This window comes from Hylobates moloch, unplaced genomic scaffold (genome assembly GCF_009828535.3).
Source record: "Hylobates moloch isolate HMO894 unplaced genomic scaffold, HMol_V3 SCAFFOLD_43, whole genome shotgun sequence".
Taxonomy (NCBI): domain Eukaryota; kingdom Metazoa; phylum Chordata; class Mammalia; order Primates; family Hylobatidae; genus Hylobates; species Hylobates moloch.
The window spans coordinates 873,326-892,296 of NW_026652318.1; the positions used below are offsets into that span (position 1 = coordinate 873,326).

The 18,971-nt window shown below is 39.5% G+C and overlaps 1 protein-coding gene across 3 annotated transcripts in view; it reads right to left on the reverse strand.

Annotated features, from left to right (window-relative positions):
- Positions 1 to 18,971, reverse strand: part of LOC116463592 (voltage-gated potassium channel subunit beta-1) — a 494,818-nt gene that overhangs the window by 17,424 nt on the left and 458,423 nt on the right. For all 3 annotated transcript variants that reach the window (XM_058434750.1, XM_032146779.2, XM_032146780.2), the window contains exons 9-11: positions 5,498 to 5,583; positions 4,728 to 4,848; positions 3,588 to 3,682 (exon numbers count right to left, since the gene is read on the reverse strand). In XM_058434750.1, coding sequence (XP_058290733.1) covers positions 3,588 to 3,682; positions 4,728 to 4,848; positions 5,498 to 5,583 — 302 coding nt within the window. The remainder of the gene's footprint in view (positions 1 to 3,587; positions 3,683 to 4,727; positions 4,849 to 5,497; positions 5,584 to 18,971) is intronic.

Genomic DNA, 18,971 nt, shown 5'->3' on the forward strand with positions numbered 1-18,971 from the left:
GTTATTGGTCTCACAGGGTGGCACATGACCTAAGCTTGACCAGTCATCTCTGGACTGAAGTTGGTAAAGAAAAGATCGCTTTTATCTTAGGTTACATGCCTTTAGAAATGCAAGCCTGCAACCACCAGTTTTCCTGCTCCTGGCCTCATTTATAGTAGAAGAAAATGACACCCACATGCAGAGGGAAATAGAGAAGATGGAAAGTCATGACAACGTACAAGTCCATGGATGGAGTCATTGCTGAGGCCACTCCATACTTCCCAAGGATTGTCTTTGTGAACCAATAGAGTCCCCATTCTCTGATCAGATTTTGTTACTCGCAACCAGAGAATTAGAAGACTGTAAGAAGTGTTCATGGAATAATAGAGAAGGTACAAATAGCTCAGTTTTGTAAAGTTAGGCCAGTCTTCATAGAGAAGAAGACAACCAAGCTTTGTCTTTAGCAATAAGAAGGGGTTCCACAAGAGAATGAAAAAAAGGACATTTCTGGGAGGCAAAGGAGAGTACAGTGCATTTGCATGGAAAATGAAGTAGTATGATATGGGAGACACAAATGAAAAAAATAGGCTCAACTTAGATCCCAAGGGAATTTCCTTGAATGCTTTATTGCGGAGTTATGGCTTTGTCCTATAAGCAATGATTGGGAAATCATTAGAGGATTTTAAGCAGGGTTATGATATGGTCACATTAATATTTTAAAAAGATTAAGTGGTCACAGTGGTGAGTTGTGAAAAGGGGAGGAAATCAGAGTCCAGATGGGAAGCTACTACAGTAAATCTGGTAAGAAATGATGAAGATCTAAACAAGCGCTGTGCACAAGATGGATCTTAGAGTCAAGATAGAGTCTGGAGGATTTGGTGCCTTGTTGAACAGGAATAAGGAAGGAAAGGAGGCAGTCTGAGATAATGCTTTGGCTTCTGACCGAGATAACCAGATGGATGGGTGGAGGCACTGTTAAGCAAGAAGGAATGGCAGGTTCTGGGGGTGAGGATAGATTCCATTAGGCATGACTGATGCCCATGGGACTTCCACTTGGAGATGTCTAATAGACACAAAGAAGGAGTGCTGTGCAGTTCAGCAGTGAAGTCAGAGCTGATAACACAAATTTAGAAATCATTGTTAGAGTAGTGGGGCCAGATGAGGGGGCCCAGAAAATCCAGAAAAAGAGTGTTACTTTCTAAAAGAGCCCTAGATAGATATTTTTTATGCTGAGTTAATTTATCCTTCAACTGCAGTTCAATACTACAACAGATGCAAAATATTAACATCTTAATCTTATCAGTATAACAATAGCCAATGTGAAACATAAACTATTATTCTCATTGAGGGTAAGATGAATGTTACCAATTTATTTATCTACTTGCCCAGATATCTATCTTTTCATTTAACTAACCCTTCCTTCCTTCCTTCCTTCCTTCCTTCCTTCCTTCCTTCCTTCCTTCCTTCCTCCCTCCCTCCCTCCTTCTCTCTCTCTCTCTTTCTTTTTCTTTCTCTTTCATGGCATTCTCATTCACTCCAAAGGTTGCTCTGATACTTGCCTCCTTTACTTTTTATTTTTTTGCTCTGGTAACTATACTCAAGTGGCTTTCCTAAGTGCACATATATTACTCCGAAAGCACTCAGGTTGATAATGTAGAGCCTTGAGAGTCTGCAGAGCTCTAAAGAAGCAAGCATACTTTGTGATCGGCCACCTATCATCTGTTGAGAGCGCTTAATGTTTATTGTTAAGGATTTTCCAGTAGATACAGAGTTGACTTTATAAAAGTCACCAATAAAAATATTTCCCAAGCTGCTTTTGGGCTTAGCCACCTTCAAACATTCATTACTCTTTCTTTTTTTCTTTTTCCTTTCACTAGTGAATTTGTGAAAGCTTTTGCAGCTGTTTGCAAGCTTTTCTCAAACAGTGATGGAGGTTAGACAATCATGCACTCCAAATACAGCATAGCTACTTCTTCCTCCTTTAAAAACCTGGTTTTAAAGAGAAATAAAGATGTCTTTGAGGGAGGTAATTAACTGAGAGCCAGGAGACCTGGGTTCTAATATCAACCTTTTCTGTTACGAGTTTGTGGTCTTGGATTGTTATTTAAGGTCTTCGTGTTTTAGTTTCTGCTTCTGAAAATGGTCTGCCTCTCAGCAGATTATTGTGAGAACAAACACTCAGCATATATAGAAATGCTTTGAATTTTTCAGCAAGCCTCTGAAAGAACATATGACAACATGCTTAGCTCAACTGACTAAAAGTCACCTGTATCCATTCTGTTTGTGAGAATAAAAGTTGATGAATGAAAACACTTAGCTCAGTGCTTGGCAGATAGTAGGTACTCAGTAAAATTGTAATTCTCAGTGCTTCCCTTCTTCCTTTCCTTCCTTCTTCACTCCCTTCTTGCCTTCCTCTTTTTATACCTTCTTTCCTAAGATGCTTTTAGTCTGTCTTTGTTGACTTGTTTAGACTTGTTTCAGAACAATCTTTAATTTTCAGAAGCAAGACCTTATTTAATATTCTAGGAAAATTGTTTTTTGTAATAATACAAAACTAGAAATAGGATCATGTCATCATGCTTTAGGACATATTTATGTTGTATTATTTTAGAGAACAAACAAGCCAAAGCTCAACTGTTACAGACAGAAAGGAAAGTCAAAGGCCTAGAGCCTTGAAAATGTTCTGATTAGGGAAGCTCGCAGTGGCCACAGCCACAATGATAAAAGGATTGGTGGTTCAGACTTGACTTCAGCTGTTTTCCCAATAATTTAGTGCTGATGGAGGCAAGAAGTTGTGTCAGGCTTATACTTCCTCTTAGAAGGACTCTGGTTTATCTAATTTTTTAAATGCCTGTATTCTCTCTCCCTTGACAATACAGAGTAATTTGTGATTCTAATGTTATTACACATTCTCTCAAGTTTTTAAAAACAGGCATGTTGTTATTAATAAGGAGAGATGTTTGGAGTACTCTCCAATAAATTAGTCATCAAGATGTCCTAAATGGAGGTAATTTTGTGTCAATGATCTTGAATATCTTTTTGCTTCACAGCAGAATTTAAGCTGCTTTAAGTGATAGAAGCTTTGCTATGTATCTGTCTCCTGAAGTCTCCCCTTCTAACCCACTGCCCCCAACACACAATAAAAAGTGTCAGCCATACTCAGCTACAACTGTTGGCCTCATATGGATTAAGCCTTTATGGCTTACACTTTGTTTTGTCAAGAAAAGGAAATAATGTAAGAATCCTCGTATATAGAAAAGAGATTTTGTATTTTATCAGTTTCAAATGATGGAATGTTTTCTTTAATATAAGAATAAATAACAATGTGAGAATTCGAGCCCTGTAAGTCCAGTCAGGTCACTGGGCACTTTTTCCCCAGTCCCCAGAGGAAGAGAATATTCAACACAGTCAGATTATGAAGGGCTGACTGATACATGGCCAGGAGCCAAGACCTCCAGAAGGCTTAGGGGAACCTGCCAGGGGCCACTGGCCCGGGCAACACAGTCTGCCTGAGCTGGGAAGCCCTTAGGCCGCTGCAGAGCTGTTCTTATCAATCTTCTTCCCTCCTTCCTACCCCCAGGCTTTTTTCTAGACATTGAGAAAAATACCTTCAGTGAAGCCCTGGAACTTTCAGGCACCCCATTTCCGTATTTTCCTGAGATGATTCCACAGGCAAGTGGAGACCATGTCATTGCGCCAACCCCTACGGAAGAAAAAACTTAGAAAGTTGCTTGTGCAAATTGGGATCAAAAGGTGGGTTGGTGGGGAGGGCGGTAGTCACTAAAGAATTTGGTAGGTTATAGGGAAAAGCTGGCCAGATAAATGAGTTAATATCAGCATGCATTTTTTTCCATTACAATTTAGGAGCTTACAAATTGTGTTTCATTCTTTAATCAACCAATTAAACATGGACTGTCAGTTCTTGGGAGTGCATATAAGAAAGCCTGAAAAATGTGGCTCATCCATGAATTTTTGTTGTCCTTGTCCATTTAGTGCCTAACATAGTGCCTGGTACACAGCAGGAGCACACACCTGGTATAAAATAAACACTCAATAAGTGAGAGCAATAATAACAATTATTGTTGTTGTTGAAGTTTTATCTTTTTCTCCTTTTCCCAGAATTTTCCTGCTCATATGAACCTCTGTTTCTTAGGAAGAAAGTTATCTCTGGAAACTTTTGATAAATAAGCCTGAAAATGTGGCTTATTCATCTTTTCCTAATGTCTACATTTCTTGGGTATATTATATATATATATATATTTCCCCTCTCTCTGAAGGCATTAGTTCTATCTGCACAAATGTGTAGTGCCCGACTTATTAGTTGTTGAATTTCCCATTTCTAACTCAGTGCCAGGGCCAGGGTAGTAGATACAGTTGTATATATCCACGATTTTTTTTGAAAGGTAGTCATTGTTTACTTGAGCAAGCACCAATGAAAAATGAATTTATTCATTGGTTGTTCCTTTTATTCAGTATGCATTTTTTTGAACACCTGCTGAGTACAGCTGAAACACCAGTCACAATTTACAACTCTGCTTGGCTTTCATCAGTGATACCCAGTAGACTAAATGCAGATTCTGCTACATTTTGATTCTGCTACAATCTCTGGAATGCATGGTTCTTACAATGTCTATGATAATTAGGGACATTTAGGAAAGCATTTCAGTAACACTGTTTTTATTTTTTTCCCCGAATCAGTGATCTTTCTCTTGTTAAAAATATTCAGTAGCTTTTATTTTGAAGATTACCTATTTTGTGGTAGAGCTCTGGCAGCTGGACCTCCACTTTCTCTCTCTGGAAAAGATGGTACTCAGCTTGTTCACAGACCGGTGGGATCATATTGAACTGTCTTGCTACAGAATAGGCTTCCTAGGGAGGAATGAGATTACAACCGAATTTATACTGATGAGAAATAAGGCTTCGCTGTAATTTGTATGCATGAGAAATGTTTACTTTGGTGAAATCAGTACAAACCAAGAAACATGGAGGATGCCAAATAATAAGCAAATTTGTCACCGCCGATTTCACTAAGAGCAATATGAAATGTAGGAAACCCTTATTAATTCTTTGAGGGGTTTCGATTGAGTTAAGTCCAGGGCAAATTAGTCAAGGTGTGAATTGTACACTATGATAAAGAAAATGTAGTTTAACTATTTTTAAGTTCCTAAAGAAATAAGACTTAGACTAACATATAAAAGTATCTGTAATTAGCTTGGTATAAACAGTATAGTTAATACAGTTTTTTATAAGAAAACTAGAATACTCTGTTAATATATCTGATTAGCTGTGAAATTCACTTTACCCTCTTGCCACCAAAGAACACTGTATTCTCTGTTGTATTCTGAACGGATGAGCTCTGGCTCCAATATCCATCTCTGTAATGATAGAATTGATTCTAGAATTCCAGTACCATAGTGATTGTGAGAAAAGTTTGCAAAAGATCTTGCAATTTATGGATGGCATCTGAAAAGCAATAATAAGGTACTCAATAGCCATTTAAAAATAGAAATTAAATTACCATGATCTCCATAGCACTCCACCTCGAGGTGCCCCAGTACATTGCCATGCCTTGGTTTATCACATGTGTCATGGCTCGCACAATTTCTGTGGAAGGTCAAACAGACAGCATTTCATGAATTTGTCTACTTTTCAAAGTTATGCGATTTTTACCTCTCTAGCCAAAGCTTAGAAGCTTAATGCAATTGTTTGTTTAATAAAATTAGCCTAATATTGGTGACAACATTATAGTCTGATATGAAATATTGATGGTTTGGAGGCTGATGGTACTTTTGGGTGAACTGACATTCCATTTTCCATTTGCAGCAACAACACTAAGTGATATTGAAAATATAATGACCACTTTAAGTTCTTTACTTTTAGTGCTTGATGATTCCTGGCCTAATAAAGAATACATGATTCACCTTTTTAAGAGCCTGAGTACCTTTCTCACTCAAGTGAAAAGTAAGAGAAGGCATTTGTTTTAACTTTGTAGAATGTAAGGTCATTGAGGGTGAAAGGCTTGTCTTTGTATATTGGACTTGCAGAGCTGGGCCCCACACAGAATGGGTCTCTAAGAGAGGTGATTCAACAACAACGTGTTTAGCAGAAAGATAAACATATTAAATGCTGAACAAACAGCTGAAGCCACCGTGGCTCACAGCTTGCAATGACACACCCTGTCCTTGATCACTTTGAACCAAATTTTGTTCTAAGACGCCCACATAATTGATTTCATTGGGGCCTGTTTGTGGTCCCACCCAGTGTGCTCATCAGCCTCATGCAGCTCGACATCACATTTCCTAAACAGGATAATGAATCCCTTCCCCAGAGGATGGAGCTGAGCAAATCCTCTTGGCACCAGATGTGCTGCAGAACAAGAGAGCATGGAGACCCTCAAGTTTAATTTAGTTAAAATTCACAGACAGGGTTGGATTTCTTCTACAAAGCAGGTCAGTTAAACACTCAGGATGCCAGGTCACTCGACAGTTTCAAAGGGTCACAGGCCTTGGGCTTTTTTATTTCTCAGTAATACCAGTCAGTTAAATGCCCTTCAGAAGGACCAAATCCTTGTCTCAAAGTAGAGTTGCAGTAGATGTATTCTTTTTATTATTATTATTATTTCTTATGAGCAGGCACTGTCTAGATTGATAGGGAACAGGATTTGGAATGAAATGGCCAGAGTCAGGGTCTTAGCTTCTTTGCTTGTTTGGCTGGTGTAAACTATTTTTTTTTTTTGAGATGGAGTCTCGCTCTGTCGCCCAGGCTGGAGTGCAGTGGCACGATCTCGGCTCACTGCAGGCTCCGCCTCCCGGGTTCACGCCATTCTCCTGCTTCAGCCTCCCGAGTAGCTGGGACTACAGGCGCCCGCCACCCTGCCCGGCTAACTTTTTGTATTTTTAGTAGAGACAGGGTTTCACCGTGTTAGCCAGGATGGTCTGTATCTCCTGACCTCATGATCCACCTGCCTCGGCCTCCCACAGTGCTGGGATTACAGGCGTAAGCCACCGCTCCCGGCCTTCTAAAAACTATTTTTAATTGCCCTTGATTTCTTTTTTGGAAGATGGAAATGCTTTCATTCACCATTGTGTGTCCAACAGAGGTAAAAGCTGGCTTATAAGCAAAATAGTTTTCTTTTTCTTGGAGAAAGACTCTAGAATATCAAACTATTGCCCAGCAACGAAAACTATGAAGTTCATTCTCCATTTATAAAACATATGATTAAAAAAGTGTTAAGGAACTGCTTTTCTTCTCTTTTATTATACAAATGGAGATGCGTGCCTATGATAAACATTTCCAGAAGTTGAAAACAATGATATGAATCTCTGCCCCAGATAGATTCTGTCTTTGGATGTCTCCATGACTGCACCAGCTCCCTTTCCCTTCACATCCTGTCATTCAGAGCTGGGAGTTCAGCCAATCAACAGTATCTATTAGGTGTCTGCTGTTCTGGGTGCTGGAGATACTGTGGTGAATCAAACATGCTGATAAACACAGAAGAGGTTAACAGAGAATAAACTGGACCTGGTCTCTCCCTTAACTCTGTCTCTGCCATCAAGTAAGACAGGCACAGAATGCTGACAGGTGGCTTGGGCGTGTGGGAGTCCTTGACAAGAGCAGTGAAGATGGAGTGGAAGTTGTGATTCTTCCTGCACATTCATTCAATTATACAACACACAAGTATTAAAAGCTTAATATTTGCCAGTCACTGTGCTGGTTGCTGAGTTCTCCTGTGAGTAAAACAGACACAAAGTTCCTGGACTCAGAGAGTTTCAAGTTGAGAGAGAGATGGAGAGGTAAACAAGTAAGTCATTATAAAATGTAAAGTGTTATAAAGAAAATAACATCGGGGACTGGGACAGGAAATGAAAGAGAAGATGTATTTAGTGGAGTAAGGAAGGTCTCACTAAAGAGCAATCATGTTTAGGCATAAAAAAGAAAAAAAGAGCCATCCATGTGAAGAAAGTGGAAGAGCATTCGAGGCAGATGGTATAGTATGTGCCTAGGCTGTGAGGAAGGACAGAGCTTAGCGAGTCCCAGCAATGGGAGGGAAGGAGGACAGGGGTACGAGATAAAGTTGGCAGACGGCAAACCATGTCATTTGTATGTTATTCAAGGTTTAATGAAGGCATTAACATTTTATCAGGTAAGGGGATGGTAGAATATAGTTTGCATTTCAAAACACTGTCTCTGTGCTGTGGAGAATCATTAGTAACAGGGAGGACTGGAGGAAGTAGGAAGAGCTTGAGGAAGGTATTGCTGTATTCTAGGCAGGAGATGACGGTGATTTGTAATAGGGTGGTGGTGGCAAACAGAGAGAGAGGTGGATGGATTCAAAATATATGCTGAAGGCAGAATCCACAATACTTACAGATGGACTGAGTGTGGTCAGGGAAAGGGATAAATTAAAGCTGTTTCCCAGATATCTGGCTGTTTACAGAGATAAGGGAGATTGAAGGAAGAACAGGTTTGGGAGAAAAATCAAGGGTTCTTCTTTGGACATGGGAAAAATGGAGGTGCATGTGAGATACTAAAAGGGAGATGTCGGGCGGGGCGTGGTGGTTCATGCCTGTAATCCCAGCACTTTGGGAGGCCGAGGCGGGTGGATCACGAGGTCAGGAGATCGAGACCATCCTGGCTAACATGGTGAAACCCCGTCTCTACTAAAAATACAGAAAATTAGCCAGGCGTGGTGGCAGGTGCCTGTAGTCCCAGCTACTCGGGAGGCTGAGGCAGGAGAATGGTGTGAACCCGGGAGGTGGAGCTTGCAGTGAGCCGAGATCGTGCCACTGCACTCCAGCATGGGGGACAGAGCGAGACTCCATCTCAAAAAATAAATAAATAAATAAAAAATAAAGGGGAGATGTCGAGTGGATATTTAATAGTTGGATAAATAAGACAGTGAGCAAACTGGGCCAGAGGTGGTATATACATTTATTAGTTACCAGTCTATTGACTATATTTAAATTCATGAAAATGGATGAGCCTTGTAAGGAAAGTCTATAGAGAGAAAAGAGAAGAGTTTCTGATGGCCAGCCCAGGGGTGAGAGAGAGGACTCATGCAGGATGCTGGGTAGCCGGCAACCAAAGGGGCAGGAGGGAAGCCGGCACACAGGGATGTGTCAGACCAAGAGCAGAGGGCACTTCAAGAGGGAGCCGTGCCCACAGGGTGGAACGCCATGGACATTTGTGTCAGAACAGCCCCAAACAGTGTCCATTGGATTTGGCCATATGTAGGGAGACCACTGCAGACCGTGAGAAAAGCAGCTTCAGTGTCAGTGACGTGATGGGATCAAGCAAGGCTGGCGCCATTGGAAGCCACTCAATGGAAGAATGAGTGGAAGAAGGACAGGCCTTAAAGACAATGCATTCAATAAGTTTGGAAGAGAAATAGGACAGGAGCTGAAGGGATATTCAGGGTCACGGGACATTAAGAGTAAGCCTGTGTGCCATTTGGAGTGACCTAGGAAGAGGGAGTTATTGATGAAATGGCCTGGGGGCTGGGATGGAAGAGGGAGACAGACTTGATAAAGGGAGAGGGAGGAGGGACAGAGCCCCTAGAGGTAAGAAGGACACTTTTGTGAAGATAATGGGACCCAGGGAGGTTTGTAGAACTCATCATGGGAAGACACGGGAGCACCTGTTTGATGAATTCTAGTCTCAATAAACTGTGAACCAAGTGTAAAAGGAGGCGTGAGATGTGTAGGAGAAATGAGAAAAAGGTGAGGAGAGCCTCTGCGAGGCACTCCAATGCCCCAGGTCTTTTTGTTGCTGGTGGCTTTTTCCTCATTGTTTAGCTTTTGACTCTGAAGAGAAAAGCTTGGTGGAATTGGGAAAAGAGAACACTGTGAGTTCTTGTCCTGGAAGGAGGCTGCAACATCAAAAGCAGGGAGAAATTGCAGGAGAACCAAGAGGCTGCAGTTTTGGAGATTCATGTTGCCATGAATTAAAATTTAATTCTATTTCAGAGAAAAATGTGTTTAGCTTACTAATAGGAAACAACCATGCTGATGGCTGAGGTGGGTTTTTACATGATTTGAATAATTAAGAACACTAGAGGGCAGCATTGCTGAAAGGAAAAATCAACTGTCTTCTAGATACTGTTAAGTGCATAACATGGAGATGCATTTTAAAAGCCTCCTAGGCAGAATAGCAATTCTGAGTGGGGAAAGGATGTTAGAAAGATAGTTTAGTGCACTGCATCCCCTGCCTCTGGGAAAAGAGACTCAGACAAATGTGATTAAACCTGATAACCCAGTACTGAATGTGACTCTCCTGGTCTGGGCTCCTTCCCCAGTTTTCCAGAAGCCTTAACCCCAGTGGTTCTCAACTCCGACTGCATATTAGAAACACCTGGAGTGGGGGGCTTTACAAACTACCCATGCCCAGGATCCACTGAAATTCTATTATATTAGAATCTCTTGGGGGTGAGGCCCCAGCATCGATGATAATTTAAAAACTCATCCCAGATGATGATTCTAGTGTGCAGCCAGGATTTAGAACCAACGTGCTTGTCTACACCAATGGTCTCAGGGTGTAGTTCCTGAACCACCAGCAGCAGCAGCACCTGGAAACTTGTTACAAATGCAAATCCCAGGGCCTCACCCCAGACCTAGTAAATTACAAAGTCTGCATATGTGTTTTAAGCAGCCTTTCAAGTAATGCCGATACACACTGCTTTATACTATTCTCAAGCAAGCCATTTCAATGGGTACGAACGTCTTCCTACATTTCCTCTTTTGCTTTTTTATCTAATCCAAGTGCTTCATGCTATAATCTTTAGTTATTTGCCTTAGTACATAAGCAGACAGATAGCTAGTATGATAGCTACTCTCTCTCTCTCCCCCTCTCTCCGCCCCCCCCACCCCCCCCCCCCCCGCTATGAATCAGAATTGCCTGGGAAATTTGATAAAAATGCTGAGGTCCAGGTCCTAGCTTCCTTCAGTGAGCCAGGGCCTTTGTATTATTTTCATTAGCTCTCAATCACAAACTTTTAGAAAAACTGACTAAACTATTGAAAGACTTTGTTAAGTCCTCCCTCTGCGCTCCTTTCCAGGTTGAAATAATCATTATTCTTTAACCTAGTGATGCCTCCCCAGCGCTCACCCGCCACAGGCAGCTTTCGCACATACTCCCTGTATCCCTGGCACACAGGTGGCTCCCTATAAATGCTGCAGGTCCATTTTGTTTCCCTGAGTACTCAATTTCCTTCTGTAAAGTGAGAAATGATATGGATGTTGTAAAATTCTTTCAAAGCTTGACGTGCGATAATGGGTGTAGAATAATTTGTGAATTTGAAACAGTAACACAAACTGAAAATGGCCCAGGTTTCTTCTCAAATAGGCCCAGATTCTAACATTTTGGGGACAGTTGTTTCAGTAATGTAGGCCATCAATGTTTTAAAAAATATGCATTTTATGTCAAAGAAATTAAAACAACTATTTGTTCTGAGTGAAAACAATTTTGGTTGATCAATATTTTAATTTTCTAAATTGGATCACATGCCAAAAGTGGTAGTTCACATTAAACTTTTTTTCCTGCAAAATGTTCCCTAGAACTTTGAAAGTTGTAAGCAAATAGTTGTACTGCATGAACAATAAGCCATAGGGGTAAAGATAAAAATATCCTTATTAGAAATTAGTGTTTTGATCAGATAAAATGTACTCAAATTAATCTGGCCATAGAGATAAAAGCAAAAGATAAAAAAGATAAAAGCAAAAGAAACCTTAGAGGTAATCTAGTGCAGTTCCTTCTTATTCTAGATGAGGAAACAGGTTAGGAGTGAAGTTTTTAGGCATAATTAAAAGCTTGAATATTATTAACAATTATAAATATTTTAAATAGCTTGCAAAATGCTGAGAAAAAAACATGCAAAATAATAATATTATTTAGTGGAATTACATGTAATTTTGTTCTTAATTTTTCACATTTCCAGTAAATATGTGTTAAACTTTTATGTAAAAAAGAACGATTATCTAACAAGCAAAGGCACCACTTTAAACACTAACATGTTGTATATTTAACCAAATGAAATTGCTATTTTTAGAGCCCCATAATAGTTTAATATTGGCAGTATCCTATGGTTCAACTCAGCTGATATCAGATTTTTTTTTTTTTTTTAAGAGGCAAGGATCAAGATGGAAGCTACAACACTGGTATAATGCAATAATTTGGTTTCATCAGAGGAGTTGCTGTTAACACTAATAAAAAACAGGCCTAGACCTAGGCACAATTTTTACTTCAGGTCAGCTGTTTGTGATTTATCTACCTTAAGTTGTTTATTTATTTAAGTTCAGAAGCTTGTGGTGGTGGTGGTTTATAATTGTACTGCTTTGAAGCTTAGAGGAATCCTCTTGAATCTTGATCAGTCCTTCATATTCTGAGCTGCAGAGAATCCTCTCAGCTTGATGCCTGGAGATAGAGGACTATCATTCTTCAGACGACTGGAAACTTATAATCTTAAATGAAATGATGTCATCCTTAGTATGGATCATGAGTCACATGTCTTAAAGGTTTGCTGACTGTCTGAGGAGAGCCTGGTTCCATTTGCCTTACAGAGCATGTACTAGGATGCAGGAGACATTGGTTTTTTTGGCCCCATCACAGTCACTAACCTTTGACATCTCTTGTCCTTGCTGAGATCTCAGTTTCAATGCAAATGAGCAGATTGATATTAATTAAGCATATACTTAATCTTAACAATAACTGTTTAGGTGGGAATATTTGAATCCCATTTTGTTGAGGAAGAACCTGAGACTCAGAAAGATAAAATCACTTGGGCCAGGTCTCAGCAGATAGTCTATAGACCCCATCTAGCTTTGAAGTTCTGTGATCTGTCATCGTGAGAGGCTCTTTGCATAGTGCATTGAGGGAGAAGATGGTTTGGGGAGAGAAAACTAACAGAGCATTTACTTAATTCACCTCACTGTGTGTTTGTGAACATGTGATGCCTTGGGTGGTTTATCCATCCATCCCTTTGCATTTAATACACAGATGGCTATAGTTCATGATGAGTATAAATGACTTGGGAAATATGAGCTTTCTTTTTGGTTTTTTTGAAGAAAGACTAAAATCTGATGACTCTTTGAAAAGAGAGGCAAAAAAAGGGCTGGTGTCTGCATCTGATCTGTCAAAGCTTAAAGAAAGAGTGGTCTTCACAGGGCAGTTTATAGGGAATGTGCTTTCTGGATCAGGGCACTGGCCAAACTGATTCTGAATCAGAACAGAACAGATTCAAGAGACTAGAAAGGAATTCACGCACTGAGCCAAGTCAATAAAACCTCTTCTATCTGGAGAAATTGAACCTTCTTCAAAACTCTGACCCAAGAATGGAGCTTTATGTCTCCGAAGGCAATGCATTTTCCTCCACCCTGTAGCTACCCTGAGAGAACCCTCCCTAAAGAGCACATGGTCCTCAACCTCTCCTCTCTGCCACACACTGGTTTTCCCTGACTCTAGAGAGTTTGAAGTGAGCCTTTGATATTGCCCAAATATGATTTCAGAACCTTATTCTAAAATGTGAAATAGGTTATTGAAACGGGATACTTTTAGTCTCACTTTTAGCTCAAGTCCAAAGGCTCTGAACAGCAACTGTTGTTTTTAAGTACCCCTGAGTTCCAAAGTGAAGCACTAGACCACATATGCAGGAGACCATGGTGAAAAATGTTTGGTCATCTTTAGCTCAGCCTTCACCTTGAAAAAATAAATGAGTGAAAAAAAAAGCCCTTTTAGAACTGATCAATAAATTCATTAAGGTTGCAGGACACAAAATCAACATACGAGAATCAGTACCATTTCTATACAATAACAACAAACTAGCTGAAAAAGAAATCATGAAAGCAGTATCATTGACAACAGCCACAAAAAATTAAATACCAAGTGATATGGTTTGGATGTTTGTTCTCTCCAAATCTCATGTAGAAATGTGATTCACAATGTTGGAGGTGGGCCCAGGTGGGAAGTGACTGGATCATCGAGTGGATCCCTCATGAATGGTTTGGCATCATCTCCTTGGTGATAAAGAGAGTTCTCACTCACTCAGTTCACATGAGAGCTGGTTGTTTAAAAGAGTCTGGGATCTCCCTTTTCTCTCTTCCTCCCTCTAGCCTTGTAATACACTCCTCCTCCCCGTCTTAGCCTTCCACCATGACTGTAAGCTCCCTGAGGCCCTCACCAGAAGCAGATGCTGGCACCATGCTTTCTGTACAACCTGCAGCACCATGAGCCAATTAAACCTCTTTTCTTTATAAATTACCTAGCCTCAGGTATTTCTTTATAGCAATGCAAAAATGACATAATAAATCTATAAATAAATTTAAGAAGGTAAAAAACCTCTACAATTAAAATTATGAAACTCTGATGAAAGAAATTGAAGAGAATACACAAAAAATAGGAAGACATCTCATGTTCACAAATTGGAAGAGTTAATACTGTTAAAACGACTATACTACCCAAGGCAATCTACACATTCAATGTAATCCCTATCAAAATTCCAATTACATTCTTTGCAGAAATAGAGAAAACAATCCTAAAATTTATATGGAACCACAAAAGACCCAGAATAGCCAAAGCAATCTTGAGCAAAAAGAACAAAGCTGGAGATATCACACTACGTGACCTGAAAATATACTACAAAGATATAGTAACTAAAATAGTGTGATACTGGCATAAAAACAGACACATAGATCAATGGAATAGACTAGAAATAAATTCACATATTTACAGCCAACAGATTTTTGACAAAGGTTCCAGGAACACTCACTGGGGAAAGGGGAATTCTCTTCAATAAATAGTTCTGGGAAAACTGGATATCCATGTGCAGAAAAATGAAACTATATTACTATTTCTCATCATGTACAAAAATCAACTCAAAATGGATTAAAGACCTAAATGTAAGACCTGACCTGAAGCTATGAAACTACTAGAAGAAAACAGGGGAAATGCATCAGGAAATTGGTCTGGACAAAGATTTTATGGGAAAGACCTCAAAGGCACAAGCAACAAAAACGAAAATAGACAAACGGAATTATATTAAACCAAAAGCTTCTGCACAGCACAGGAACTAATCAACAGTGTAAAGAGACAACCTAGAGAATGGGAGAAAATATTTGTGAATTATTCATCTAACAAGGAATTAATTTTCAGAATATACAAGGAATTCAAACAACTCAGCAGCAAAAAACAAACAAGTAATCCAATTTAGAAATGGGCAAATTATCTGAATAAATATTCCTCCAAAGAAGACATACAACGGGCCAACAAGGAAGACCCTGTCTCTAAAAAAACAAAAACAAGGCATAAGATACCATCTTACCCATTAGGCTGGCTACCATCAAAAAGACAAAAAAAAAAAAAATGCTGGCAAGAATGTGGAGAAAAGGAAAATCATATGCTGTTGGTAGGAATGTAAATTAGTACAGCTATTATGCAGAATAGTATGGAGGTTTCTCAAAAAACTAGAACTAGAACTACCATATGATCCATCAGTTTCACTACTGATTATATATCCAAAGGAAAGGAAATCATATGTTGAAGAGATATCTGCACTCTCATGTTTATTTTGGCACAACTCACACTAGCCAAGATATGGAATCAACCTAAGTGTTCATCAACAGATGAATTGATAAAGAAAATGTGGTATAGATACACAATGGAATATTATTCAGCCATAAAAAAGAATTAAATGTTGTCATTTGTGGCAACATGGATAAGCCTGGTGGACATTGTATTATGTGAAATAAGCCAGGTGCAGAAAGATAAATACTCATATTTATCTCACTCATATGTGGAGGCTAAATCAGTTGATCTCATAGAAGCAGAGAAAAGAATAGTGGTAACTAGAGGCTGGGATGAATGGGAGGGAAAGGAAGATACGGAGAGTTTGGTTAATAAACACAATATTACTGCTAGATAGGAGGAATAAGTTCTAGTGTTCTGTAGCTTTGTAGGGAGACTATAGTTAACAAGTGTTTATTCTATATTTTCAAATAGCTAGAATAGAGTATTTTGAATGTTTCCAACACAAAGAAATGATAAATGTTTGAGGTGATGGATATGTTAATGACTTTGATTTGATCATAACACATTGTATATGGGTAGCAAAATATCACACTGTGCTCCATAAATATGTACAATTTTTATGTGTCAACTAAAAATAATAAGAGAATAAATAAATGGAGGCTGAGAGATTATTTGGTCTTGTTTGGGTTTTGTGGTATTGCCCCTGTGATCTTTCCTTCCACCTCTATCTTTCACCTCATCTCTAAAACAATAAAACTTTAGAACCTAAAATTCCCATTTTTAGAACTTGCAAGTAAGAACAGTTCCCTGAATTGAGAGCCTGACCTTGCTGTGACTTCTCCCAAACAGACAGACACAGGCTGTCCTGGGAACTCTGCTCACTCCTCGTACAACTCTCCCTACAAGGGGAGGCTGTGGGATGCCGTATCCTCTTAATATTATTTCTTGCTCCACCAGACATGTACTCTTTAATCCTAGCAAGACAGCAGTTGTTCATCTTACATTTAGATAAGAATGGCGAAGTGACTTGCCCAAAGCAATGCGAGAGCTTTCTACTCTATCCTCATTATTTCCCTGTAATTCTTTTATCACCACCCCCAGTTTTTCCAGCTTCTCACCTAGACTTACCACTGCCTGCTGACATACTCCAAGAAATAATTATGTAGAATATGGTTCAAAAATTGCACCTTTTCTTTCAACATAATCTAAATATAGCCCCACCATTTTCTACTAAAACTTGGTGATTCCAAGTAATCAGTTTGCTGTGTTTGGTTAATGCTAAATGGTAGTAATTAAAGAGGTTATTCTATCCTGATAAAAGTGAGGTGGCATCCACAATGAGTATAGAGTACAATGCTATTATTGCATATGTCAAATTCTATAGGATTTGTGAATAGTGCAATGAATTCGAATTCATTTAAAAACACTCAAAATGAAAGTAAACCCATCACTTTAAATTTTATCTGGAGCAAGGCAATGAACAAATTTAAACAAACAAACAAACAAACCTAAGTGAACTGAAATTACAGGACTGTGCAACTTTCCTAGATACCTGAATTATATATCTTCGTTTGTGAAGCTGAAAGTTTTATCATTACTAGGTTGTAGGACACTGGTCCTCTAAGCATCCTGGGGGTTCCTTTGGCAATGTTACTGAACTCAGTCTGTAAAAAAGCAACTTTTATAGTTTGAACATGAGTCTTACCCTGATGTGGGATATTTCCCTGACACAAATGAAAACGTTAAAATTTGAAAAAGAATTATTTGTCCTTCTAAAATTTGTAAAGTTTTGTTCTTGTCACCTAAGTTTCTGATTCATCTTGAATTTGTGTGTGTGTGTGTGTGTGGGGGGGGGGTGTAAGGTAGGGATCTGGTTTCATTTTTTTTTCATATTATAGAAAATAGAATGCCACTTTTTCCATGTCCATTTATTGAATAGTCCCTTCTTTTCCCACTGATGTTCTAGACTACTTCTGTCAAATATCAATGTTTTATAAATGCTAGTGTCTGTTTCTGGAGTCTCTATTATAGGGACTAATATTATATTACATCAGTTTATCCCATAGCCAGTACCTTTCTTAATTACTGAGGTTTCATAATGAGTGCTGGTACTGTGATAGGGCACGTCCTTCCCTTCCACTTTACCCATTTTCAGGAGTCATTTGGCTCTTCTTGGCCCATTACCCTTTCTTATATATTTTATAATTAGCTTATCAAATTATTTTAAAAGCTTGGAAGGATTTTGGTTGGAATAGGGCACATTTAGCAGAATTGGCATCTGATATGGTTTGGCTATGTCCTCACCCAAATCTCAACTTGAACTGTATCTCCCAGAATTCCCACATGTTGCAGGAGGGACCCAGAGGGAGGTAACTGAATCATGGGGGCTGCTCTTTCCCGTGCTATTCTCATGATAGTTAACAAGTCTCACGAGATATGGTAGGTTTATCAGGGGTTTCTGCTTTTGCTTCTTCCTCATTTTCTCTTCCTGCCACCATGTAAGAAGTGCCATTCACCTCCCGCCATGATTCTGAGACCTCCCCAGCCATGTGGAACTGTAAGTCCCATTAAACATCTTTTTCTTCCCAGTCTTGGATACGTCTTTATCAGCAGCATGAAAATTGACTAATACAGCATCTTTAAGGTACTAAGTCAGGCTGGGCACAGTGGCTCACGCCTGTAATCCCTGCACTTTGGGAGGCTGAGGCAGGTGGATTACCTGAGGCCGGGAGTTCAAGACCAGCCTGGGCAACATGGTGAAACCCCGTCTCTACTAAAAATACAATAATTAGCCAGGCATGGTGGCACATGCCTGTAATCCCAGATCCTCAGGAGGCTGAGGCACGAGAATCCCTTGAACGTGGCAGGCAGAGGTTGCAGCGAGCCAAGTTCACACCATTGCGATCTCCAGCCTGGGCGACAGAGTGAGACTCCTCTCAAAAAATAAAAATAAAAATAAAAAGGTACTAAGTCTTCCTGTCCATGGACTTAGGATATATCTGCATTTATTCAATCTCTTATAATGTCTTTCAGTAAAGTTTTATAAATTTATTTATATACCATATACTCCTTGCACGTCTTTTAAAATCTTTTTATTCCTACTTACTTGATATTCTAAAAAATATCCTAAATGGTTTCTTCTTGCCTGTACAGGCTTTTTGGATTCTCATTTTCCCTTCCTTTTGTTTCTATGGAGGTAAATAGCAGTTCCCCAAGGAGGAGAATGGAAGCTGACTAGGGAATCTCATGCATTATTAATGTTTTCCCCTTGTCATACTGGTGTTCTGTATTGAGGGTAATTATATTTTAGAAATCAAAGGAGCAGATGACAATGACAGTGGCCTCTAGTAGAAACGGAAAGGCCTACTTCAGGACATTTGCCTGGTTAGAAGGCTCTTATCCCTGTGTGAGACTCAACTGCTGCAGTCTATGCTAGCATATTGATATGTAGTCAGTGAAACCCCTCAAATTCTATC